The 26,502-nt window shown below is 38.7% G+C and overlaps 1 protein-coding gene across 5 annotated transcripts in view; it reads right to left on the bottom strand.

Moving 5' to 3' along the window:
* The window catches only part of RBMS1 (RNA binding motif single stranded interacting protein 1), a 141,652-nt gene that overhangs the window by 56,297 nt on the left and 58,853 nt on the right, over window positions 1-26,502 (bottom strand). For 4 of the 5 annotated variants that reach the window (XM_014880859.2, XM_014880860.2, XM_088168149.1 and 1 more), the window contains exon 2: window positions 6,831-7,006. In XM_014880859.2, the coding sequence (XP_014736345.1) occupies window positions 6,831-7,006 (176 nt within the window). The remainder of the gene's footprint in view (window positions 1-6,830; window positions 7,007-26,502) is intronic. The other variant, XM_088168147.1, reaches the window with a different exon arrangement.

Here is a 26,502-nt window from a genome sequence, read left to right as displayed (position 1 = left end):
AACATTCCTTCCACTCTCTTCTCCCTCGCCCCCACTTCCTCAAGGAAATTCCATGGGATCACCATTCCTCTGGCCCCATACTGCAACAGAACTCTCATCTCCCAGGGGACAGGGAGTTGTGCAATCACTGCATCTCCACATCTGCGAGCACAGGGCAAACACAGAGTTCCTCTGCACGTCTGTATTTGGATTACTTGTTTTTTAAACAATGTGCTGAGAGGAATTGCTTTTCAGTTAGGCTAAATGAAAAACTGACTTTGAAAAACCACAGTCTTTGCTTAATAAAAAAAAATGAAAGAAAAATCAAAACTATGTTTAAATTCAAGGCATGTCAAGAAACTATCTGCATCTGAAGCACAGGGCAACTTTTTAACTTTTCTCTTAACTACAATTTCCCTGAAAATATCTATGGGACCCTAATAACATTGTACAAGAAAGCATTACTGTAAAACACCCTGAAACTTCTCAAAGAGAATTTCAGTATAGATTTAATTTGATTATGAATGTAAAGCTGCCTGAATTTTATTTCTAGCTAATTAAAGTCCAAATATTGACGGAAGATAGAGAGTCTTCCTTCACATTATGCCAGACTACACATTTCATGATATGACTGCTGAAATCAGTTGCTAAACAATAAAGGAAATTACTATTTAAAGCAAACATCACATCTCCAGGCCAATCGCAGTTCCCATGGCATACCAAGCAAACGCCTCACTACTTGCTGTGGAGGTGAAGCCCTGACTAAAAGGAGCATTTCAGCCTCCATATCAGGTCTACATCTCTGGTGCATCTGGTAAAAGGAACATACAGTAATGAATTCTGTTTCTCTTCAGCTGTAGAAATGGAATATACATATTTTTGACAGCAACCTCTCAGAAGATCACCAGCTCAGACAGAAGCCAGCAGAGCCAGTTTACACACCACAGTGGCAGGCCACTCCTCCTCTGACAGTTTGACTGGTCGAGAAACTGGGTGCATCAGCTGGGCAGAACACAGTTGAGATTAACTAAATCTGGTCTCAGGGTTCCTGTGGGTGTTTCTCTACTGTGTTCCACACCACTGCACAGGCAACAGCACCAGCACAATCAATTAATACATCCAGGGAGAACACCTTCACCATCCTTGGGGCTATGTTTGCTCTGAAGAGCAAAACTGAGTGAAAAGTGCACTAAGGAAAACCTACTGCAGGTAATACAAACCCCAAACCATGCCATAGCCCTTGAACAGGGAATAAAGGAAAAACATGATGCTGGTATTGCACAATAGAGCTGAACAGTACAAATCACATACTGCTCAATCCCTAAGGAATCTATCTCCTCCTAGAACCAAACATTATTCTGTAAACCTGGTGTTATTTATTCAGACATGTATGCAATAATACTGTTTTTAAAAATGCACAGATAACTCTGAAAAAAAAGAAATTTGCAAAGGGCTTCTTTCTACCCTAAAAGGTGAGAACGATAGGCTCCTGACACAATATAATCAGTATTAATATTGTTCTTAAAGGGAACAGTTTCAGAGACACTGATGTATCACATTTAATGATATGACATGAAATCATATTCCACATAATTATGAATGCAATACTTCACTGCAGCCAGCAAACCATGAAAGAAAAGTGCAAGAAAAATGGAGAAAAAGGAAAAAGGAATAAAGAGAAAATACTTTTAAAAGAATTGGAGAAATCAGTTTTGAAAACTTCCATTCCACTTTCACTTAGCCATACCATTTATCTAAAGGGGTTGTGTTCATATGCTATAAATATTTCTAAGCAGTAATGACCTACCCAGACCACCCTCCCAAGGAGTTCAATGCAAGAGATGTTCAGACTTTTCTAAAGTCCAGCCTTTTTTTTTTCTAACAAGGTATGCTGAGTAAAATAAATAAGTTTCTTGATCTTAAGTGACCACAGAGGTGCCAGCTCCCTGCTACAGTAAATGTCTGAGCTCCAGTTCACCTCTTTTCAGTCCTAAGTATGTTTGAAGGAGATGAGAAATGGCAGCATGGGAGAGGTCAGAATTACACAGCAAAGAACTTGGAACCATTAATATGTTAATGGATGTCACATAACAATGAAAATACGTCTTTTATTAAGAACAAGGAATTGAAACGACTTTCAAGCGATCTTGCGTCAAAATTGGGAAACATTGGAGTACAGAAGTAGGTATGTTTTGGAAACAGAGCTGTGTATCACAGCCGGGTCACGTGTTTCAAGAAAACCATCAGCTTGCCAGTTGTTTTAGCTATGCCTGTGTTCATGATGCTGAATATTTAGCAAGGAACCCTTAAATTATTCTCTCAACAAGACAGATGATTTCAAAATGCACATATGCAAAGGCAGCCACTGCAATGTTCTGTTTCTGTGTGCAAATCATCCTGGCACAGAACAACGGCCTGCTGTGGTAATTCTATATTTTGTTACCTTAAAGCAGCTGCTTTCCTGAATGTAATCCCATTAAAAACCCCCAATATGACTCTATATTGATAACTCAAGGGAGAAGGCCAACTAAGTGGAACTGTCCAGAAGAAAAAGCAATTTCAAAATTATTATTAGACTACAAACACCTTGATACAAGCAGTACAGTGTGAGAGAACAGCCTGGAAGGGAGAATACCAAAGGGTGGGCTGACCAGATGATTTATGCTGAACTGAACACAGGAGACTTGAGTTAAGCCTCAAAGCTTGAAATCTCACCCAGGGACTGGGGATTGTCAGGAGGATGAAGGGTTTGCTGCATCATCCTCATTTAATGATGTACGTGTCACAAAAGGAGGTCTCTGAAGAAATAGCATTACACAGACACAATGCTGCTGCAAGCCAGCAAGTAAATCATAAGCAAGACAGTGGAAAGTACAGGGCTTTGGAACCATGTGGCTTCAGCATAAAGGTCATCCTCAGCAAAGCACAGTGCTTAGTGAGAGTCTGGAAAGCACCTAGAAAACATGTCAAAGCAAGTTACAAACTCCTGACTGAATCTGCTAAGACCCAATCACGTAAGTCGCTAATCAGATAAACAGGCTCAGCAATTTCAGTGAATAACTGGAATGGATTTAACTTTGTATCTTCAGATCCAGATAGTCAAGAAGTTAAAAGAAATTACTAAGAGTCACCAAATAAGAAAGTATAGTTAAAGCCTAAGTAATATATTCAAAACCCAACAGAAGAGCTGAAGAAAGCATATCAAGTATTGATATCCAGACCAGGAGAAGGGAGTGCAATTATGCATGGCTGAATTAACCACTGCTTCAGCAACCCTGTCAAACCAGCTCTTCATGGCAGAGGTTTGCTCAGTGCAGCAGATCCCGTGCAATGGCACTCTATGGTTGCGAAAAGAAACCACACAGCACAGCCAGGCAGCTTCTTGCAGGCTTCCCAAACCTCACTGGCTCCTGTCCTCTGCTCCTGTCCTATTTAGCCAATTGTTCCTGTCCTATTCAGCCGACTGCTCCTGTCCAGCCTCCCACAGAAAAGACAGGATCTGTGGGCCACTGCATTGATTGCTTTGCCTATTCTCACAAACCTGATGGGAAGCTCTTATGGTCAGGACTGACTCATATCATGTCCCCCTGACACTCCTCTGGTTCTGGGCTGACTGTTATGACATCCTTGTGACAAACAATACCTACTTTAGTCCTCTGCACACTTGTGCCTCTGGCACAACTGATATGAAGAAATTTGTTTTCTCAGTGCAGAACTGGAGTAGCAGGCTCAAGTTTGAATGAACAGAAACACAGCAGCTTCATTTCCCACACAAAAACCAGCAATATACTCTGAAAAATAGCCGTGCTCCCAAGCCCTCACAAAAATATAATGTACTCTTTTCAACTAGGAAAAGCGGAAAAAAGCTTCACCTAATAGAAAAACAGAAAGGGCCAGTCAGTTGAAGGTGGAGACAGATTTGTAGGCATGCATACTGGCAAATTGTGCTCTTGCCAGGAAAATACTTTTCCACAAAGTTGATGAACATTTGTTCACTGTGTTCGTAAATACGGCATAGCTGTGCTACAACAGGAGAACAAGCCCAACACTTCCATCATTGATAAGGGTTTTTTCCTAGTGATTCACCAAAAAGAATTAAACAAAGCAAAAACATGGCCAAAATTAGCATTGCTGTCATGACAAGAACTAATGCAAATGCTGAGTATATCAAATAAAAGTCACAGTACAACAATCCTGCACACAATACTTCCATAGATTATTCAAGCTTGTATTCTGAGGGCTTCTGTCAAAAGCAATCTTTCTCTACCATAACCATCATTGAAAAGAACTTTTCAGTAGAGTATATATGATACAAGTCCATTATGATCAGAAGGAAAAATCTTTGCAGATGGAATGTTTCTGGTACTTGCAGTGACAATGACGCTTTTCAACCATTATTTCCTCAGCCCACAGGTGTTTCTCTGCCTTGTCTGACATCAGCCAAAAGACACAAAACAAGCCAGTGACCTTTTTATGTACATCCAACAAAAGCTGCTTATTGCCAACTAGCAAGACCATTTCTACAATATGCAGAGCAGCCTATCTATTCTCAGCATCAAGCACGGCAGTGGACACCCTCTTACGTTAGCAAGACCCATTCTATATCGAGAAAAGGAGCTAAAATTAGTCTAAAAGCCTCTCGGTAAAATCTTAGGAATTTGGAAAGAGCTAAAAAAATATTTCAGAGTAAACAATAGTCTCTTCATTGACTACTATGTGTCCAATATTTCATTCTCCATTTATTTTGTATTTATCTCAGCTTAAACAATAAACATGTCAGGTTTGCTTTCAAGAATATCTTGCCTTTTGCACTTTAGAAGTTTAGGCAGATTTATAAGAAGAAAAAGGTTTGCATCTCAAACTTCCCATGGGCTACAAAATGGATTACTGAGCCTGTGAACAGGGAAAGAAACTTCTATCTTATTGTCACATCCAGTTAGTTGCTAAGCAATTATGTTGTCCAATCTAAAGTTTCTGGACATCTCACTTGCTTCCACAGTAGAAATGGAAAATTCTGAGACAGAATCTTCTTTCCTCTTAAGTAAAATGCTTAGGACGGAAATATCTCACAGGAATAAATGCCATGACCTTCCAAGTCTGTAAATTCACATCAGAATTGATTTAGCAACTTCATGGCTGAAGTTCTTGCCTGTTCTTTATTTATATGATTCATGCTACTCCAACTACAATTATATATTGAACAGCAACAACAAAATTGGAATCTTTGGCTATTTAAGAGGAAGGGGACCAGTTACAGCAAAGTATTGAACAGATTTTTTTCTAGGCTGTTCATGCATCAATGACATCTGAGACTGTGCAAACCAAAATGTCTTCAGAAAGAGATTAAGGAGCTATAGTAACCACTGCACAAATAGTAGTTACTGGGGCGGCTCCAGTGCAAAATAACCTCACAGCTCTGTCCTAACATAACTTGAGTACACAGGCCAAGGTTTCTTCATCAGTTAAAAAGACAAAAACGGGAAGGAAAAATCCACTTCTGTAAAACATGCATTTGCAACTAAAATTCAAGTTATGAGAGGTCATTGTCACATGGGAAGCTGTAAAAATGTTTAATTTATCAACAAGTCTTTCCACAGATTGATTATCTATTCTCTTCTCTGCAAAACACAAGGATTTCATTTGCTGTTGGAGAAATGAGCAAATAGAACTTTTTTTCTTTAAAGACCTGAGAGCAAGCTCTTTTTATTATAATACTAAGATGACTTATATGTGACTACTACCCTGAAAATCCAATTTTTTAAAAATAAAAAGAGAAAATCTCCTCTATAAATTAGGTATCAGATTTTTTGCAGTATTCAAAACCAAAGGTATTTCACATAAGTTTGGATCCAAAATTTAGAGGTCTTGCTATCTATTTTTCTTACTTGTGTTGTGCTCTATTTTTTTCTTAGATACTTATCTGCTAAATGGAACATAAAATAATTTTTAAAATTTCAGACAGCAGCATTATATACAAATCTTAATAATTCTTCATCCAAAATAGACAGATTTGGATGTTTTCTTACATATAGTATTGAAAATTTAGCTGAGTACTTTTGATTTCAAAATAGTCCAGACAGTGCACTATGAATTTCAGAAGTACTAAGACATGTTAAAAATCCAGCAAAACATTTAAGGCAAGTGATTTTAAACAGTGTATAAACAACCCAACTGCACAGTCTTCTGTCACACAATCCATATTTGAAAGTAAGAGGCATGTGCTACTGTAAAAATAAAAAAACAGAACAAATAACTCTCATAAGCAAAAAAATCTTATGTTAACAACACTGCCTAAAAGTCCTCTGCTAAGCCAAGTCTACTCAGAACTTCAGCCACTAGAGAGGATTCTTACATGGATCAGCTATTTCTAATAATAAAAATAATTGTGCAGTAAAGTACAGCCATAAATTAGTCTGAAACTAGGCTAAGCCTTCAAATGTACATTGTATTTTACAGTGATTCAGAACAATTACTCGAGTTTGTACCAACAGATTATCTTAGCAGTGAACAGAGGAGACCCTCTTTGCAGGCTCTCAATAACAAGTTTCACATTTAAGTATTAATTTTATCTGTGATTTCAACAGCACTATGGGTAATCACAGCTTTTATGAAAGCAGTGGGTTGCTTCAGTTCATCACTGTATTTCCACTTTCTTTGCTTCTCCAAAGTATCAAAAAATCTTTTCTTCTGATTGCCAACAAAGTTGAAACTTGCCACCATATCACAGCATGAGGCTGTCTGTTTATGAATCTGGGGGTTTTTTTTCCTCAAAATCCAAACATTCATCTTGGATACCTACTACAAGCTTTTAAGGTATGACATTATAATTTACATTTTGACATAGTACTTACGGTTGGCATAGTTTTACCAGGTCCTGATCAGTGGTGTTTGGAGGCAGTGCTCTGATGTAAAGGTTAGTTTTACTTAATTGATCCCATCCTGAGTTGCTGCTGCTACTACTGTTGTTATTACTGCTGGTGGTGCTGGGACTAGGAGGAGCCATTGGGTGGGCTGGTACAATGGACTGCTGCAAAGGAAAAAGCACGTTAGAGTAAAGTTCAGGTAGCAATCTCAGCATGCACATCAGCTCAGTCTACAGCAGCCTGGTTACCATTTGGAGCACCATGTTCAATCAGATTTTAAATACAATTGCTTTCACACCACGTTTGCAACAGGACTCACTGGCACATCCTAGGATCTCCAACCACCATTTGATGCATGACACAGGGTCAAATTATATATAACCTCCACTGAATATTACTCATAGGATTTTATCACTCTTCGTTGTGTCATCTGATGTGAAAATGAAATAGGAACTATTGTTCCTCTAGGTTCCAGCAGGTACAAAGCTGACATGTGAAACAGTCATAATGATATAAAATTGTGGAGGACACAAAGATCATGCTCTTTCCCTAATCTATAAAAAATAGAAAAGAAGCTTCTAATTATTTTTGTATCTCTTCTGGCTTTTAGTACTTCACACAATACTGCTATTATTTTTTTAGAGATAGAGAAGGAGCACAGATAGCTTAAGGACCAGACTTGAAATAAATGGTGTGCCTTAGGAGAACTTTCATACTGCTGTCTATTTCCATATTTGTGGATTACTTCACAATTGTCAAGAAAAAGGCCCTATGTAATGGTAAAAAATTCAAGCTTCAAAAGGAGAAAAGCACATAAGCACTTCTACCTACCCCTGAAGGTATCTAACAGTATTGCTCTTAAAATCAGACCCCAATGGAACATAAAAACATCCTAGAGGAAATCTGCAGTAGAGAAATAATTTGCATTAAGAAAAGTATAGCAGGGCACTGTACAAAAAGTACTATCAACATGTCCATGGTGTTGTAAGAGAGAAATAACTTTTAAAAATGTACTAGAGAACTAAAGTTGCCTGTAAACATCTTGCAGCTACATGGTTTTCACTGACAACGTGGCTGCATGTGGCCCCTTTCCTGCAAATCCTGAGCTTCCACCACAAACTCGTAACAAAGAACTGCCCTGTGAATGCAGAGGAAAGGCACAGGAGGGGGAAAAAATAAAATGGAATAGAAAGTGAGATGTCAATGTAGACTCACTTGTTCCCACCCTAGTGCCACCCTCTTCCTTGGATTAGTACAAACAGTTGTACAGCTACAAACTGAACCAAAAATTATCTTCCCTGATCTGGTACACCACATGTGGGCTTTGCACTACGCAAAACTTTGGCTGTCACAAGGCAAGGAGCAGGAATGTGAAGGCAGAGAGGAAAGGATTAGAGTTTACCCATGAAACTACACACAAGAAAGCACATGAAAAGTGAAGCTATTTTGGAGATAACCTCAAGAAACTGGAATGGAAGTGTGAGTGGGAGAAAAGTACAAATGCATGCCTTATATCAGATACTTTATGGTAATTATGTGTTTCTTTTTTGTGTTTCCCTAGGACGGTTTTGAAATCTTCCAATTTGGCATGTTGCAAGGTTTATTATGCAGCTATAATGGCCTGGAACAGCCAACTGCAAGACTTGCTACAAAATCAACATTGATAAGCAGTAACATTGTTGCTGCCTAATTTAATTGAATTTAAAATTACAAAAAAGAATAAAATACATTCCTGATCATTTAGCATTTCAAAACTGAGTATCAATAATTCATTGCCATAGGGTTAGAGATTTTTATTGTTTTGGTTTTTAATAAAGATTTTTAGAAATATCAAATCTTTTCCAAAATATTTATATTTGGAATTGAAGCACCAATCTAGAATTTCTTCCAGGGAAAAAGATTAAATGTTCCTTTCCAAGTCTGCAATGGAAACATTGACGGATTTTAACAATAGCAGCACAAGTCAGTCTGTCAGACCACTCTGCTTCCAGTAATGCCAGGCAATTATTTTTAGGGTTACAAGCAATGCAGAATGACAGAGCAACTAGTTTCAAAACATTTTCACAACAGAACAAACTTCGTCTGGCAAAGTGATATTCTCTTCAAAAAGCCTTCAGTGAAGTTCTCAAGATGCAGTGATCGAATGCAAAACTGCTCTGTTCATGGTTTCAAAATGTGCATGCACAGCTGCCAGAAAAATCAGAATACACATACCTGTCTTCATATAAACTGATAATTACAACTGAAGGCTAAGAGCCTCTATTAAGTTTCTCAGTATCTTTGGTTTGGTTTTTCTTTTATTTCTTACAGTGTTTTCCCCTTTAAAATCTTCGTTTTTCTATGTTATGAAGAACTAGAGTTTTGTAAAATCTTGTCACCAGCTGGCCAAAGGCAGGAGAGGAAAATGTGTGTCTGTGTGTAGAGAGTAGGAATTCTAATTCTGTCTGCCTGTAAAACATAAACACTCCATTCTGAGAAATTAAAACTTCTATTTAAACATTAAGAAGTTCTGGTGTTAGTGCTCACATTTGAACATGAATGGAAATGGGGACTATAGTTGTCTCCTTCAGTTTACAGACAGAAGGTTTTTCAGTGCTTCCAGAGGGACTCATACCTTTACAAGCCTTAAAGGCTTACAGAACACATGCTGGGTGTCCTGCAGTTCTCAAAGCCTGCAACTCAATGACAGACAGCCATTAAAGGGACAGTGACATCTCAAAGTCATACAACTAAACCACGTTTTTTACATTAGAACTCTAATTTTAAAATCTGAATCACTTTTTCCACTCTGTTCTTCATCGACGACTACTTGTAAAAACTAAATTTTAGAGGTCCCTCTCTTGTTCAAAGGGGTCTTTTTTTTCCAGTTGCTCTTGCTGCAGAGGCTTGGTTGGCAGTGCAGCCTCCACGCCGTGACCTCCTACTGCAGCTGGAGCAGGCCAGGAGAAGAGTTTGTCTGCTGGCGTCGTTGCATCACCCCCCAAACAACATCAGCCAAGCCGCTAAAAGCTCTCTCCTGCCTGCACAGCTGCATGCACACCTGGGCTTTTGCCAACATATTGATGTCAGCGAGGATGTATGACTTTTTTCCACACCCCTGGCTGATACACAGTGCTTTGCTGGCAAGACATTCTGCAGTGGAGACCTGGCCAAAGTTTGGAGTTGTTTGTTTAAAAACAGCTTTCACAAACCTTAACTGAGTGCTTTGTCTAAAACCTGAAATCAAATCTGAAAAGTTTTGGCTTACAAACGGTAGTTTTTGCTAAAAATCCATATCAAAAGCTGTTCTTAAGTTTTTACTATATGGATCTCACAATAATTTGTAATATTGCAACATAGGCAAAAATACATTTATTAATTTTTCTTCATAATCATTGCATCTTAAATTAAAACACAGAACTCAAGGATAGGAGAAATGAATGTAAGCAACAGACCATTATTATTGCGACAATATTCCTGTTCACAAGAAATACCATTGCCATTCTGGTTTGCCATTTCCTCCTCTAGTTTTCACTCCAAAAGGTTAATTAGTGATTCTTTTTACAGTTTCCTTCCTGTCATCTTCAACAAACATCTAAGCAAAAAAGGCCAGTGACAGAATAATCAGCCCATCTGCTCCCAACACACCCCTGCCTGATCTCTGAGGGACTTTGCCTCCAGTGCTCCAAAGCCCCACCACAGCAATGGGAAAACCACAGGTACTTAGGAAAACGAAAAGCTCAGTGACTGAACAGTCCCCATGAAGTGCCTTAGAACAAGGAGAATTGTCTGCCTGTGTTTTCTTCTCAGTATAAACCCCAAATGGGAATAATCTCAAGTACTGAAAATCAGCTGGCAAATATACTCATCTTATATGAGCCATTCCTGTCTTTCTTATAAACTATTCTATGCTTATAGACTGCAAATGAGTCAGAGCAGGACTTTGTCTACCAAGGAATAGAAGAATCTTGTTGCTGTCAACAGATAAAAAAAGACACCAAACCAAAACGGAATAACCCCAAGAAATTCCTTTGACTGGGGGCTGAGAGATACTGATCCCTGCTGCCTTCAGACTACAGAATTCCAATGAGCAGAAGATAACTTGGACAATGACTGGCCTGAAACAGAGTAGGACCACTACAGTAGCAATCCATTAAGTCTCTAACTTTGTGCAATAAAAGCATGCATATAAAGTTATATTACATGCTAGTATTTAATTAAGAGTTTAATCACTCAGCCAAAATTCCTAATGGGAAAAGTACCATGACTTTTAACAACAGAGTTAGTTCTCACACATCTACTCTAAATTCAAGCCATAAACTGCAGCACACATTAACTACCAGATTTAGCCAGAATTGTTACTTGGATCATCTCATAGTATCAGAACCTCAATCAGCAGTGTTTCCTTAGCTTTGCTCACTAAGCAAAGTCACTAAGTCACTAAGTGACTAAGCTACAAGCATCTGCTTACCCTGCCTTTGCTTAACCTCCCTGATTTTGAAAGCAGCACCTTCAGTAACTAGCATTGATATAAAAATTATCATACGTTTTTCGTGGATGTGTGCAACAGTGAGAAGAAGTATTAAATGTGGATCTGTTTTTTGTTAAATTGGGGGTTGCTTGTTTATTTACTAATCTAACACTTCAGATTAGAGAAAGCTTTACATGTACAATGAAAGCAAGGGCTCAGGAGAATAGAAGATGCCATACCTAGTGAAGCAAGACACTGCAACACTGTTTAGGAAACAGGAACTAGTTTGGAATTAAATCATGTCCCTAGCAGAAAGAAGAACTCCAAGTGTTTAACAGAAATGAGTGTTCATGGATGAAGACACCTGCTTTATTACCTTTCTTTAAATAAGGACACATTAAACCTTGATCACTTATTCTAAGCCAGGAAAGTGACAGCTGCAGCGGAGATGCCATTTTGAGTGTCCTGCACTATTCTGTTTCATGTGTTTCCTCATCATGTCTGAAATATTACAGCAAGCAAAACTGAATCTCTGGAGCCCTCTGTAAGTTCAATTCTCAGTGGACATGAGCCAACCAGTAGAAGCCAAAACCTTTGCTGCTGCTTTACTTACATCTCCTGCCTTAGGGTAGCTTCTCCAACTGCTCTTCTTTAGTCTGTAAGCACTTGTCACAGAAAGATTCAGCAACGAAATCTAAGCATTTTCAGCATGACATCAGTATAAAGAGTATCTCAGAAGCTCTAGACTTCTGTTGAAAATCTCCTCAGGCAGCAAATCCCCTGATACCTGCCTCTTTTTTCTCCTTTAAACCACCGACCGCAACTTCTCTTTGCACGGGTAAAAGATATGACCTCACGGTGACACTGTTAAGAGTCAACAGGACTATTCCAGAAAGGGCTGATGTACTGCACAAGGCAGAAACTATGGATCTCATGTTTTGCAATCAGACAGAGCTGAGCTATTTGCATACCCAGGATGCAAGCCTATTCCATCTTTCTTTAGGTGGTGATTACAGGTGTTCGTGGTTCAGCCACACCGAGCAGAAAGAACTACTGGGAAGATGCAGGACCCTGAGACTGGAGGCTGGCATCAGGCAAAGACACGGCCTGTTACAAAATATCACAGGCAGACCAGGAGCACCTGGAGATTCAGCCCTGTGTTTCTCCCAAAAAAACACTCCAAATGTTCCACACCTTAGTATGAAAGAACTATGCCCAGAACACTACAGTTGTGATTACAGCAATGATGCACTGCAATATATAAGATGAAAATTAAGTAATCAAGGAAAAAAAAACCACAACACACTGAACAGGGAAGCCCCCTTGCCTCAACAGGTAAGTTTTAAAAGGAGCTTTGCAAGACAAAAATATAGGGCTATACTTTTTTCTTGCCTGTATGTTACAGACAACTCCTATGAAAACTATTTTTCTAAATACAGATAAGTCTATTCCATACTAAAAGGAAACAAAACTGTAGGTGGATATTATCATGCATCTATGAAGGTAACAAAAAAAATTATTTTCACTCTGATATTTGTTTTTAAACTGCCAATATTCTCTTTCTTCTTTATTGTACTTTAACTAATTTGAACCAATTTGCCATTACAACAAATGTTTCTGGCAAAATCCAGGGAAGCAGTTCATGCATTTTTTCTGAGCCATTTAAAGAAGCCCTTCCTTGAAATACAGAAATGCACAAACGAGTAGGTACTTCTCACGGCTTCCTTTTTAAAATATCTTCATGAAGAGTGGCTCTATCAGCAATGAAACAAGATGAAGTCTAGCATAAACCCCTAGTCATGGCTCAGATGCTCCTAACAATTTCACCTCTAGACTCCTCTGATTACAACCCAAGCTCATTCCCCACTGAGCTGTTCTGCTTCTTTTCCTCAGGTCTTACAGCATCATAGCAGGACTGAACCTGTTTTCACTAGAAAACAATTACTAAAACCAGTAAGTATTGAAGTAAACCATTCCAACTTGTTATAAAATGTCACATTTTCATATATTGACAGGAAATTGAACCAGTATTATTTAAATTACACATTTAAAGCTTAATGCACCAGAAATCTTCTGCTAGCAATGGAAGAAAGCTCAAAATCTATCTATATCCTTTCTATGAAGACACTTGAAGAAGCGTGAGCATAATCCTGGCCACAGTGCAGTATATGACAAAACCCACACTGATGCTTCTCAACAGACTTTTTCTCTAAGAATAGGGTGCTGAGAATTTTTTATTGTTATTACTCAAGAAAAAAGGCTTTCTAACTTGGAGCTGGCAGGCAAGATAGTAACAATAAAGCAAGCTATGAGTGCAAGAAACTCCTTCTGGTTCAGGTAGCTCTTCTAGAGTCTCAGTGATAATTGAAAAAGCTTCAGAGTTCCTAGAAACTCCCTCTGTTAACTTTTTCCCTTGTCAGGGATTTTTCAGTGCTCCACTGACTGATTCCCCCAGTTCAGAGACAAATAAAAAGTGCAAAATACACAAACCTAGCCACACTGCAGCATAAAAGCTATCCTAAAGGAGATCAAGGGGAGTGCTGAACTGGGCTACATCCTGTTCCTTTCCAGATGTTATGAACCCTCCCTTTCCCCTTCCACCTGCTCATCGTGAATCACAACATCTGTCTTCCCTCTCAGTTTTATACCTGGATTTCCTGGACAACCTTCTGAAACAATACCTTGGTACCATGCCCTAGCCATGACAGAATTATAGACACAGACAAAGCAAAATATTTCAGATTCTGAAATGTGAACCATCTGCAGCAATCCAACAGCTAGGCCACATTAAAAGAATCTAAAATGAAAGTCAAGATGCTGAAGTACCCTAAGAAAGAGAGCATTGGTACTAAGATCTATTAGACAGACAAAAAAGCATGTATATTCTTTTATGTTTAGCCCTTCACCGAGTGGTAGACACGAAAGAATTCACTGCCAGCTTCTTTCTTAATTCTAGTACATACACAGGCCTGTTTTCTTCAGTGAAACCCGCCAAGGCTTTTACTCAGGATCCAGAAAGCAGAGTACTGAATATCTAGATTATGTTAAGTTTTTGTGCCAGCCTGAGGATTCAAATTACATTTAAAAGAAAATAAATTCATTTTCAGAGAGGTGTAACTTGCATACTAATGGTTTATGCAAGCACTTGAACGGTAGCAAGTCCAATACATGACACTGAATCCAAATAATAAAAAATTCCTCCCTTGTATTACACATCTCTTGGTACGTGTTCATAGCAGGGGATAAAGTCTTACAATGTTCTTCACAACAGGAAACATTTAAGATAACCTTGATAGGAGAAATGCTTCACCTGAAACAGCAATTAACTTAGAAACTCCTGGGTCATGCAGTAGTTTAGACTAAACCACAGATGGTCACATCAGAGCCTGCAAATCACATACAGCTCACAAGCACTTCAATAGCATCTCAGAGGACAGTACTCATGGAATTAAAGTAAAAATTACTCAATAAGCTTTTCATAAGCATTAAGAGGTTCATTGTGATCACTTCTCATTGTATATAAGACTCTGCTTTAACATTTACTAAACATGAAACTCCTGTTCACTACCTCCATTTAAAATCTTCAGATGTCAGTGCACTAAAATCTGAAAGCAAATAATACGTATTATTCTCTGACTACACTCATAGTGTAATGGGAAGAAGTGGGATTTAAATATATGGAAAACTAGAGACATGGCTTTATCCTGGATAATTTTTTGCTCCCTTGTAGGAAAATAAAAGCGAGCAGGCAACCATTTCTCTAAGCAAATCCCACAAAACTAAGATCTGGCAGTGAGACTCCTGCACCACATAATGCAGTTACTTCTGCTCAGAGGACAGACTCTCATTAGAAGAATGCTAATCTCCAGCTCTACTGCTATTTGTTCAATTTCTTTGTCATTATCTGTTGCGAACTTTTACTTCCAGTGCCAACAAACAGGGCCATGGAAATATTCAGTATGATCAAAAACGTGCTGCTTTCAAGAGCTTCTCTTTATGATGTTTAAAATGAGTATTTTATGGTTGTAGGTAATTATATTTTTAATTTCATAAAGCAGTAAATATGCTGCCTCTTAACTATTAGGGATGCCATCCATCACTGTATTTTGGAGGTTAATCCTGCTAAGTCTGTATATCTCATAAAGCTGGTTAAAAAGCAGAGCATAGATACAGACACCTTAGCTCATTCAAGAACTGCCTGAATATCTGTGTTACAAAAGCTGACAGTACAGAAAGAAAAAAAAAATTAAAAAATTATGTTAAGAATGTTTGGCCAGTCTTTAGTTCTTTAAAATAATAGAGAAGGAAATGCTTAAAAAAAATTTTAAAACTCTGCACAGAAGTTTCTGAAGTATTGTTTATTCTTCTTCCTTATTGTATTAGATTTTAGATTTCTGACAAATCCATGCAAATATTGTCTCTTACTTAAAAAGTCAGAGATTTCATGATGCACACAGGAGAATTTTTCAGCTTTAAAAAAATAATTTTTCTTTTTCCTTTTTTATCATTTTCCAAACTGTTGGCTTTTCCTTCAAAAACTACAGTGTCACCATTCTGCTCATCTGGCTATCCTATCCACCCTCCCTCCACAGACAGCAATTATGGGATAGGAATGGCACCGCATTGAAGATGCATGTCAAAAGAAGCATCTGCTTTTCTGGCAAACTCCACATTGTTGGTGGCATTGGAATTATTGCTATACTGTTTGTCACAGGGTTAGACCACAGATGGCTCTTTTGGCTGACATGGGATCCACTATGTCATCTTCTGTTTATTCAAGTTAAATAAATTGAAGAACTTGTGCCCGACCGTGCATGAGGGAGTCAATTGCTATCAAAATCCCTTTGTCTATGATTGCTGATTCCTTATGGGCAACATGCTGCACCCAGAGTAGTAGCAGCATTGTTACTGTGAATCTCTCTGTTCCATTCTAAAGAAGAGAATGTATGTTTTTCCTGGTAAGGCCATTACACAAGAATTTAATAGGTAGCCCAGTCTGTATCTGCTGCTTTCTTTGACAACATCGATGGAACAGATGAGGCAGCTGGCTCTGGCCCTTCTTTCTGCATTCCTAAATCTTAATCTCCCTGAGAGACCACACCCTCTTCACCACAGCCAGCATCTCCAGATGTGGTAAAGGTGGCACATCAGACAAAAAAAGGGTATAAAAAGCCACTTTTATAAGACTTCATCAACAAGACTGAATCTGGATGCCTCCATGAAAAGGCTCATCAAGCTGCACAATTTATGTTTCAAAGAACAGATCGCTTGAGATATTTTATCCTTCCTACTCATTTTGTAAATATTTTTCCTTTTCTAAGTGTCTCCAGGCCTAAGTGGTGTAGATACACAGCCTGAGTGCAACACAAAGGTTACTGTAATTTTGATACTAAGAAGGTCCAATTCTGCTGCTCAGCAGCTTGTTATGTGCCTACATCAAGTTATAGTTGAACCAATTTCAGTGAGAACAGCATCTTGCATCACTTTCCGTGGGAATAAATGACTTCTCCATGAGCTGAAGAACGGGAAAGCATAATCAGAGCATCACTGTCCCTCCTAGTTACTCCACTGCAATTATTTCCATAGTCTTTCATAGTATTTGCCATAGAATTGAGGTCAGCATGACCTTTGCTGGACTGAAAGTTCCACTCATCTTTTTGCTCCTCGCTTCTGAAATTTAAGAAGTGTCCTTATGATTTTAATATTCTGCAATATGATAAAATGCAGCAGATACAACTCATTATAATCAACACACTGAAACACAACATGCACAGGATTGCTGGTAAAGGATTAAAGCAAGTCTCAGGTATAACTAGGAAAGTACATACCAAATCCAAGAAATTCTAACAGTGTTAGAATTCATCAGGCTTTCATACTCCACTGCCTTTTACAATCAAGAGAAAGCGAAGCACAAGATACTTTTACAATTATTTCAACAAAGGTTGAAGTGACTATCCACCAAATTTCAGCTAGGAATTTGTGCTAATTTGTCATGGCATTTTGACATTCATGGAGTCCATGTATGAGACTATGTTGCTGCAAGTGATGTATGTATACACACACATTATATATATATGTTTTATATTTGTGATATATAGTCTGACACTGAACTTGTAATTTGCTATTAGAGAGTGACCACACCTCCATAAACGTGAGTTCTTCATAAATGTTCTCCTCCATGGCAAAGCCACCAAACTACAGAAGCAGCCAGGTATTATTAAATTAGCAATACAGTTTTAAAACACAAGCAAGATGAGTAGAAATTTTTTAAACCCTCAGACTCATTATGTAAGGAGTTGTTAGTTTTCTGCACTTGCACGTATCAGCCTAGTTCCACTCTCACCCAGTGAGTGTGCAGTCATTTGCACAAGCTGAAAATCTGTCCAGAAGTTTTATAAAAGTCAACATTGCATAGAACTGACAGAGCAGAAGACAGCAGTGTATAATGTTGGCAAAACTTCTCTACATGGGGCTTTTCTACAGAGCACCAGGGAGCAAACTCTGCTTGCTCTGCATGCTGCAACATGTACAACAATTTTCTATGGAGTGTAAGGAGAGCGTGTAGCATGTATGAGACTGCAAATGACATTCCCAAAGTCTTCTAAAGGACTCCCAACACTCTACGTGGTTTCCTAGAATAAAACGTAGAAGCTCAAATCTCATGAGAAAAGAACTGGAATTTAACTTCATTGCCTCTAAAACATTTTCTTTCTGCATCATTTCCCATTTGGAAGAGAGTGTGGCCTCACTATGGGCACCTGGCTGCAGTGCCTGCAGCGAGGGTGTGACACAGCAGCAGATTTACCAAAGATTTTCATTAGTTCAACTGTATCAGTGCAGTTACACACACAATGACACCTCCAGGACAGACAAGGTCTAATTTGTGCTCTCATGGAAGGCAATGAACACTGCAGTGCTCTAATTTTGCCTTATACCCAGCAAAAGTGATTTAAAGTAAGAGCTGACAAAAAGCTGTGTGCAGGCAGCACCGAAGACAACTGTTCCCAAATTTCTGGGGCCAGTGGACACCATGCTACTTTTGACATTTCTCAGAGATGATCCTGCACCATTAGAGAGCCATATTAAAGCCCACCACATCCAACCTTTTTGGCCAAATGTCCACTACAGCATATCCAGCATAGCTGACATTAAAGTCCATTTTCTCCAGATGTATGATGTAATAGTCACATACAGGATACCCTGTGCTCTTCAGGAGAAAAGGAGCGGTCTGTCATGCCCAAAACAATTTGTACAACTTTCTTCTATGTAGCACATGGATTTACAGCCACGAACGGGCACCACAGGACAAATTGCAATCAGTTTAGCATGACAAAAGCAGCTGTTTAACTCTTGGGGAAGATGGAAACAAGAACAGCTCATCCAGCCAATGAATGGTTCAGACAGACATCTAACACCACCTTTCCTGCAGCTGCTATTACTACAGAAAGTGCTGCTAAGATGGTACAGACAACTCAAGACTTCCTAGTTGATCAGGAAACTAGCAGCAGAAAATGTAGTTTGACAAACAGTAAGAAATACACAGAGTTTCTCTCATTTGTTATCCCTTTGCCCTTGAAAGTGTGTGTGTCCAAGTATACAGACATAACATTATTTTATTTTACAGACAACATTATTTTAGATCTGTGCATCCCATATATTCAAATCTTGAATTAAATTACAGGGTGTTTGAACACCATGGATCAAGACACTATCACCTAATTTTTCTTTCTTCCACAAGACTTTATGAGCTGCTATCTTGAAACCATCTGCTATAAAGAATACTAGGAAAATGTTGACATTTGAACAATTTTATCCTGGAAAAGACAAGAAAGTAATGATTTTTGTCTTTAGATACCTCCAAAACCCTAACCTGCTTGGTTAGGACTGTTTTAGCTTGGTTTAGCTTCCTAGAAGTTAGCAGGAAGCATTTTCTGTTCACATTTGCCATCACTACATCTTTTTTCTCGCCCAGTACTCGGTGGCTATGCCCTCCAACACACTCTTCTCTCTCTCAATAGATAATTTTAATGCACAAGAGTGAAAAAGGAGCATTGCTTCATTTCTTTGGAATTTTAGATGTTACAGTAATACAAAAATCACTTGCTTCATTACCAGAATGCTTAATGGAGTGATCATTTTTCCAGCATCATTTCAGGGAACTGGGACTAGGATACTCCAGAACACAATGCTTAGTATAGTACAAAAACTATTTAATCCCATTTAACTTGGATCAAGCAGGGCTTGTTAGCATTTGCTCAGCATCAGTCTCAACAGATCCAGGCTATTTCCAGCAAAACCATTCTGTTGTTTAATGAAGTCAGTTTGGGCAGCATGTCTACATCCGTGGTCTAGAGAATCTGATTTCAGGCTGTTTCAAGCATACAGCTGCTGAACATTCATTTAAGACAATCTGTGGGTGAACTTTTTTGAATTTTAAGCCCTAGCAAATAGGAGCATGACACATTTAAATTAGAAGTAGTAGCAGTAGTAAGAGAATCTAACCAATTAGTAAATCTAATCCTCCTTATGCAAAGTTATGAAAACTGTAAATATTTTCCTAAATGCAAGTGATCAAGGATGCACAGATGAGAAGGCAATTCACTACAATACTGTGAACACAACAAACCTGGGGATTTGATAAAACGTAGCAAGGAGTTTGCTAAAATCAGCATAGCAAAATCCAGTACATGAGTCTACTTTTATAGATTGCAGTCTGCTTCTCCTTACAAATTAGGAAAATGGCATTCCGTCAGTAGGATGAAATCCTCAAAGTTGTAAAGGTAGGCCTTGAATTAAAACTGAAGATTCATCCACAAAAACAAGAGCAAGATTTCCAAGGGCAGGTAACTTCTCTTGGAGCTCCCCAGTAGATGTCGAGCTGCTCATTAGGAATGATTTGACTGCACTGACCTTCGATGGCCTGAACGTAGCACCAGGTCAACTAAGAACAGCATGGAAAGCTGAAATATTTCAAACATTACTGATTGGGTGTGTTAACATAGCAATTCAACTCCTGATAAAGCTGTTGAGTAGAAACAGCACTTTCTGAGATAATCTAGGATGCACAGAAGGTGAAAAGGAAAAGAGCAGCATAGGGATGTCAAAAAGCTTTAAGACAGGTGGTTAGATCTGCTGGTCTGATAAAACGGCTTTGGTGCATTACCAAAGAAAGAGCAAAGATGGTCCTGCTGGAAGCTCAGCTTGCAAGTCAACCTTTCCCTCAGTTTGGCTAAAAAGATCCAAGTGCAACAGAGGCAATAGCAGAGCCACAGACCAAGATGGCAGTTCAAGGAATAGCTTAGTCTGGCATTACTCCAAAAAGCAGCATCCTTGCCCCTGTAGCTGCTTACTCTTCCTCCTGGTGTCTCCCCCTTGTTCACCAAAAGAACAAGAAGAATCAAAAAAAAAAAAAAAAAAAAGAAAAAAAAAGAAAAAAAAGAAAAAGGAAGTTCAGACTGCTTCATTTACCGATGGTGCTGACTCATGAAAGTGGCAACAAAACAGCATTAAGCTGTCAAACAATCCAGAACTAAACTAACGCTGGGTTTTCATACACAAACTAAGACAACTGCAGCAAACACCTGTGGTACCTCTGGCTAACTGAATCTTATAATAAGGCGACAAGTAGCATGCACAAACCTGCTAAAACGAAGTGAAATCCTGTGTACATACCACATGCAGCAATGCTGCTCTGGCCTTAGGGTCAGATTTTCCTTACAGCCTTACCTGAAACAAACCCAACACAATCTTTTCTCCGTCTTTAAAGGATGATGTTTTGATAGCTGCTTATCACTTATTAGATCTAATACTTTCTGACTGCTGACTTTTTACAAATGACAATCTTGTCCAAAATCCTTGTGCATGCAATTCAAAAAAAACCCCATGATATTACTTTATTATTTCCTGTTCTTCTTGATAGCTGTAATTTATATTGAATGACACAAACAGAAGAGTTGTTCTATGTCACATGCACAGCCCTCATCAATTTTTCTTGCATATTGTCTTCTAATTTAAAATTTCACTCTTGATTTGAACCAAGAGACAAAACCTTTTTTTTTCTTTTGCAAACTACTGTTCTAACTCATGCAGCTACTTTTTAACTCAGTTAAAATATGAGGTATTCTAAAATTAAAATGTTTGTGACTTCACAGTGTATGATAATGAACAATCCCTTTTACACCCAGAAACTTAGTTCTGAAGATCAGTTACAAAGATTTAGCAGCTGTGTGCTAAGCAAATGCAGGATGCCATTCCTTGGTGCATCAAAATAGCTGCTGGGGGAATGTCTGACTGCACAATGAATCATTGTCAATTCTGAAATGAAAAAACACAAGAATTAGATAACACCTAGGAAAGCTTCCAGACGTACTACTAATACAACATAAATAATACATGAGCAATTCAACTGCCAGGCAGAACTGGTCGTGGCAGTGCAGGTAGCAGTCTGACTCAGACAAGTGAGCGGCTACAGCTACAAGCAGAGATGATCCAAGGAGCGCTCACAGCGGCCACCAAAGGGTTCAGAAGCTCCTGCAGCCAGCAGGTCACACAGCAGCACAGCTGGCACAACAGCTGCAGCACCTGTGGGAGACAGCCTCCACCTCTGGGGGCCGAAGGGACACGCGGCTTGAACCATGTCTGGTGCTACGTATGGACAGGTGACAAACACTAGTCAGGAATAAACCGGTTCATTTGGGCACAGAGCCCAGCTCACCCGCAATTTTAACAGTCATGTTCTTACCCATGGTACAAGAATTCAGCTGAGGAATCATACCTCTGAATGCACCCGAAAGTTATAGATGAAGGAAAATGCTTCTAATAAGTACATCTGGAATAGATAATTAACTTTAAAATACTGCAGTGAAAGGGAATCTGCCCAGCCAATGGCTAACTTTTTAAGATAAACTAATCACTTGCCTCTGCTTACTGCACAACGCCAGTGCTTAGCAACTGTTTTCAGGTTTGTCTTATTCAAGGAATCACATTTTCAATAGTACATTCAGCTGCACTTTTCTTAGCAGTAATTCTACCTTTGCAGCTTATCCATCTGCACAACAGTTGGATGTTTAACCCTAATAATCTTGTACACCAGCACTGGTTCACTACAGAAGTCATCATAAGTTGAATGGCTGTGTATTGAATTTCCTTTAAAAAAACAAAACAAACAAAACCAAATATTGAATTTTGAATTTATGCAATTTAAGTGGATTTCAAAATTTAAATGGGACAACAGAATACTGGAATAAGTACTCCCCAGTTAAAAATAATAAATAAAAGTAAAAAAAATAATGGAGAAAAAAACCCTAAACTCTAAGGAAGTTCATTTCATAGGAAAGATAAGGCCGTAACACCACTAAAGAAAACTAGATTAAATTTCTGTAAAGTCTAAGCCACTGAACTTCAGGGAATTATTCCTGTTCTCAGTTATATTTTCATGGTTGACTGCCTTTCTGCCCAACAAACATCTGCTTAGAAATAAACTTACCTATTGCTAACAGTAAACCAACTTTTATTCTTTTTGAAAACTAGAGTTCTACACAGTTTCAACAGTCCAGTTTCTTGCCAGAATGAACTTTGCCATTGCTATTAATCTGGAATATTAATCTAGCAATAATAGCATTCAGAAGAATGTTCTCGTAGACCATAAAGAAACTACTTACACAATATGCAACAAGCAGAATTTGAACACAGTTCTATCATTCCAAATAATCTGCTCTATCCTGAGCTTCAGGGGACAGACAAACATAGACATCTGTAGGTATGTGTGCATGTGTATATAAATAATTTTTTTCAAGATATTTAGTACTAATTGCTGTAATATTTGAAGCACTTGCAGGTGTTAGCACATTTCTGTGTAAAATCTGAGATGTAGGAAACTAATATTAGCAAGTATCTTTTGAAGAGTCAAACCTTAACAATTTAGTTAAGATTATCCAAAATGTCAGTGACAGGACCATTCTGAACTTCAGGTCACCATCTTAATCCTTACGAATAACCTTTATGGGTGTGGCTGACCTGGGACTTCCCATTATTACCCAGGACAATGACACAACACAGCACATTTCAGGGGATGAAAATGGTGGAGATGGATTCAGACATTTTGAAAGAGGGTCAACAGAGAAGTGTCATACTAAAATAATGTCTTTTGCTAGAAGGATAAAACACACAGATAGGCTAGATGTTTCTTTACATCATCTAATATACTAAAATACAAAACCATATATTAATAACACTAAAACAATAATAAAGTTGTAACACAAACATTAAGCCAGAAAGCACCAAATTGACAGGAGCTTCAGAGCAGGGAATTCCCAACAATTTACCAGAATACATAAAGAATGGTTACATGAAAAGCCAAAGTGCCTTTTGTAATGACTACACCAGTCTACAGCCCCTAGTGACTTCTGAGACCATGACACTCCACACCTGACAGATCTAAGAATAGTATGTTTGCTGGCAATCTAACAAAATCTAACATGATTTTGTCACTAGAGCAATTAAAGTATCGACCTAATGCTGAAACAATTACTTCCTTAACCATTTCCATCTCCCATTAGCCTCCAATGTAGAATACTGTAACTGGGAATGGAGTCAGCTCTTAGAGCTCTTCAAAAACAATAAAAAACCCCCTGCATTCTTCTACTGGTGCCACAGTGTACTCTAGGTATCACTAGCACCTTTAACCAGCTGAAATTCTATATACTGAATTACATCTTAGTATTCTTCACCATTAAAATGACTGAAGATTTCAAATGTATTCTATAGCACTTCAGTACTGCAGGATATAACTGGTTCTCTTATCTCAATAATGTCCCTAATTCTGGAATATTTACATGTATATGTGTGCATTGGAGGCATTGTTACCCTAAGACAATAAAGAAATGTTATCATTTATATTTCTGTTTAAGTGAAACACTTTTCTTAGTCCCCAGTTTTGGTAAGTGTTTCTCACAAGTAGCATTCAGAGATATATCTCCTGGAATGCTAACTAAATGAAAGCCAAAAAAACGCCCCTGTTTCAAAGGTTAGTAGCTAAGCAATCAGATTTAATACCTATCTCAAATGTTTTTTCGAAATTATGCAAAAGTGCTTTTAAATAAGCACAAATACTATCATAATGAAGATCATGCAAGCCAAATAGGTTGGGTTGAATAATACTAAAACAATTTAAATACCATTTGATTCTTCTGAATGTGAGTTTAACACTAACCCCATGATATACCAATTACTCAACTCGGGTTTCTCATTGGGAAAATTCAGAAGTCTTCTGGTTCTCTGTCTCAATAAGCACTTTTTGATGTCAGCAGTCCCACCCCATGCAGTGGCACCACCGGCTATGTAAATATGCACTGGCATAAGCAAGAGTCTTAAAATTCAGACCCACAATTTTAGAACTCTTCTTGAACTCATCTGGAAGACAGACCACTAAACACTTCAAAGGATCTTGTCTGCTGGTAGTTGTTTTCACACCAGACAGAAATCCATGGAACTGTGTGCCAGCTCTGCCAAAGTCCAGGTTAATCCGGCGTGGCTGCTGCTTTCTGGGCTCGCAGGAGGCACATCCCTGGCCAGGGCATGGCAATGGCACACCAGCCACGTCCCTGCTCTCCCACAGCACAGCCACAGGGGGCCGAGTTAACAGAGACTTGTATTTTATGTTACTCCTACACTACATACTTCAAAGACTTTCATGTTGTAATGGGTTATTTAAAACCCTGGCTAAACTAGTAGCCAAGCTAAGCCAGAACAACACACACACACGGCAATACAAAGTTCCAAATGGGTCACCAGGCCGTGCTCAAAGGTGGGCACACAGGTGACACACACCTGCCAGTCAGCAGCAGCAGCTGGAGTGACAGGGTCCTCCCCCTCCCATAGTAGCTCACCAAAATATCTGCTGCACAACTGTTTAAAGCGTTATTAGCAAATTGCACACATAGGCAGAAGAGATAGAAAAATACCACAAGACTTGACATTCCTTCATGATTTCATACATGGGATCTTCTTTGCAACACACCAACCACCTCTTTAGTGCTCAGCTGAAAAGCACTCCAAAGCCTGGACAGGGAGCATTGCACCTGGGGATGCCCAAGAGACACCACTGCTTCCAAAGCAGGCAAAAACAACCTATGGTCTGGTGAAAGAGGATCAATGACTTACAAAATAAAAAACAATATCTACCCCTTACCCTTCAAGTGGGTTAAGTGCAAATAAAATACAGAGAAATATAAAGCCTTAAATCAGAGTCTCTTCTCCAAACACAACTTGAGGTGACAGCGTTGGACAATAACCAGTCTCCCCGAGAAGACTGGAGGTCATATGCCACATGCCTGCATATAAGGTAAAGGAAACTTCCAGCTCCTGTACCACTATTTTGTTTGAGGTTTTTTCATTTCTCTGGTTTAAAAATTCTGTATTTTTATTTGTGGACTTGTTAACAAGGATCTGCATTTGATTTTACCCTTGCCTGTCTGGTGTTTGGAGTAATTTTGGATTGTTGCAGTGGCACAAGCACAACCCAATAAAGTTTATGTGGGCCAAGTAAACCTTAAAGCAGGATTGCAAATCATCTCAGAGTAGCCAAGAATTATGAACATTGCTTCAGATTTTCAAAGATAACTGGATAATCCTTCACCAAATTGCAGCAGCCTTCCTGCGAGCTGGTAAGACCACAGGCATGAAAAGTGCCCTGCAGTGAGAAAGAATCTTGAGAAAAGCTCCCTTATAATGCTCATCCAAACTCACACCTGAATCCTTTGATTTCAGTCCTCAAGCACAGTAAAAATGGAAGTGCCATACACATACCTCAAATATCCTAAAGGACTGAATTCTAACATTGTTGTGCTGTAGCACCCAAATGACAGAATATATGAGCTGTAGTTAACCAAAGGACTCATGTTTCCACTTTATTGAACAAAGCACCATATGGTAGAGGAGATGCTTATATAAAAGGACAGAAAACAATAGAAGAAAAGAAATAAATCCCCTCCTCATCTAAGCAGAAAAAACCCCACACAATAAGGTGCAAAAGTGCCATGGCCAATAAGAGACACTGTAAAGAAACAGAATCAATGGTGAAATAAAGTTATATATATTTAGTTGCAGTAAAGAAGCATTTCATTTCACAAGCAGGTAAGCATCAAGCTAGACTAAGTTTGATGCTTACCTTGCCCTGGTGTTTCTGCCTTTCTTCAACAAAGGAAAACAAAG

This window comes from Sturnus vulgaris, chromosome 7, assembly GCF_052056855.1.
Source record: "Sturnus vulgaris isolate bStuVul1 chromosome 7, bStuVul1.hap1, whole genome shotgun sequence".
Lineage (NCBI taxonomy): Eukaryota > Metazoa > Chordata > Aves > Passeriformes > Sturnidae > Sturnus > Sturnus vulgaris.
This window is presented reverse-complemented; position numbering and strand designations above follow the sequence as displayed.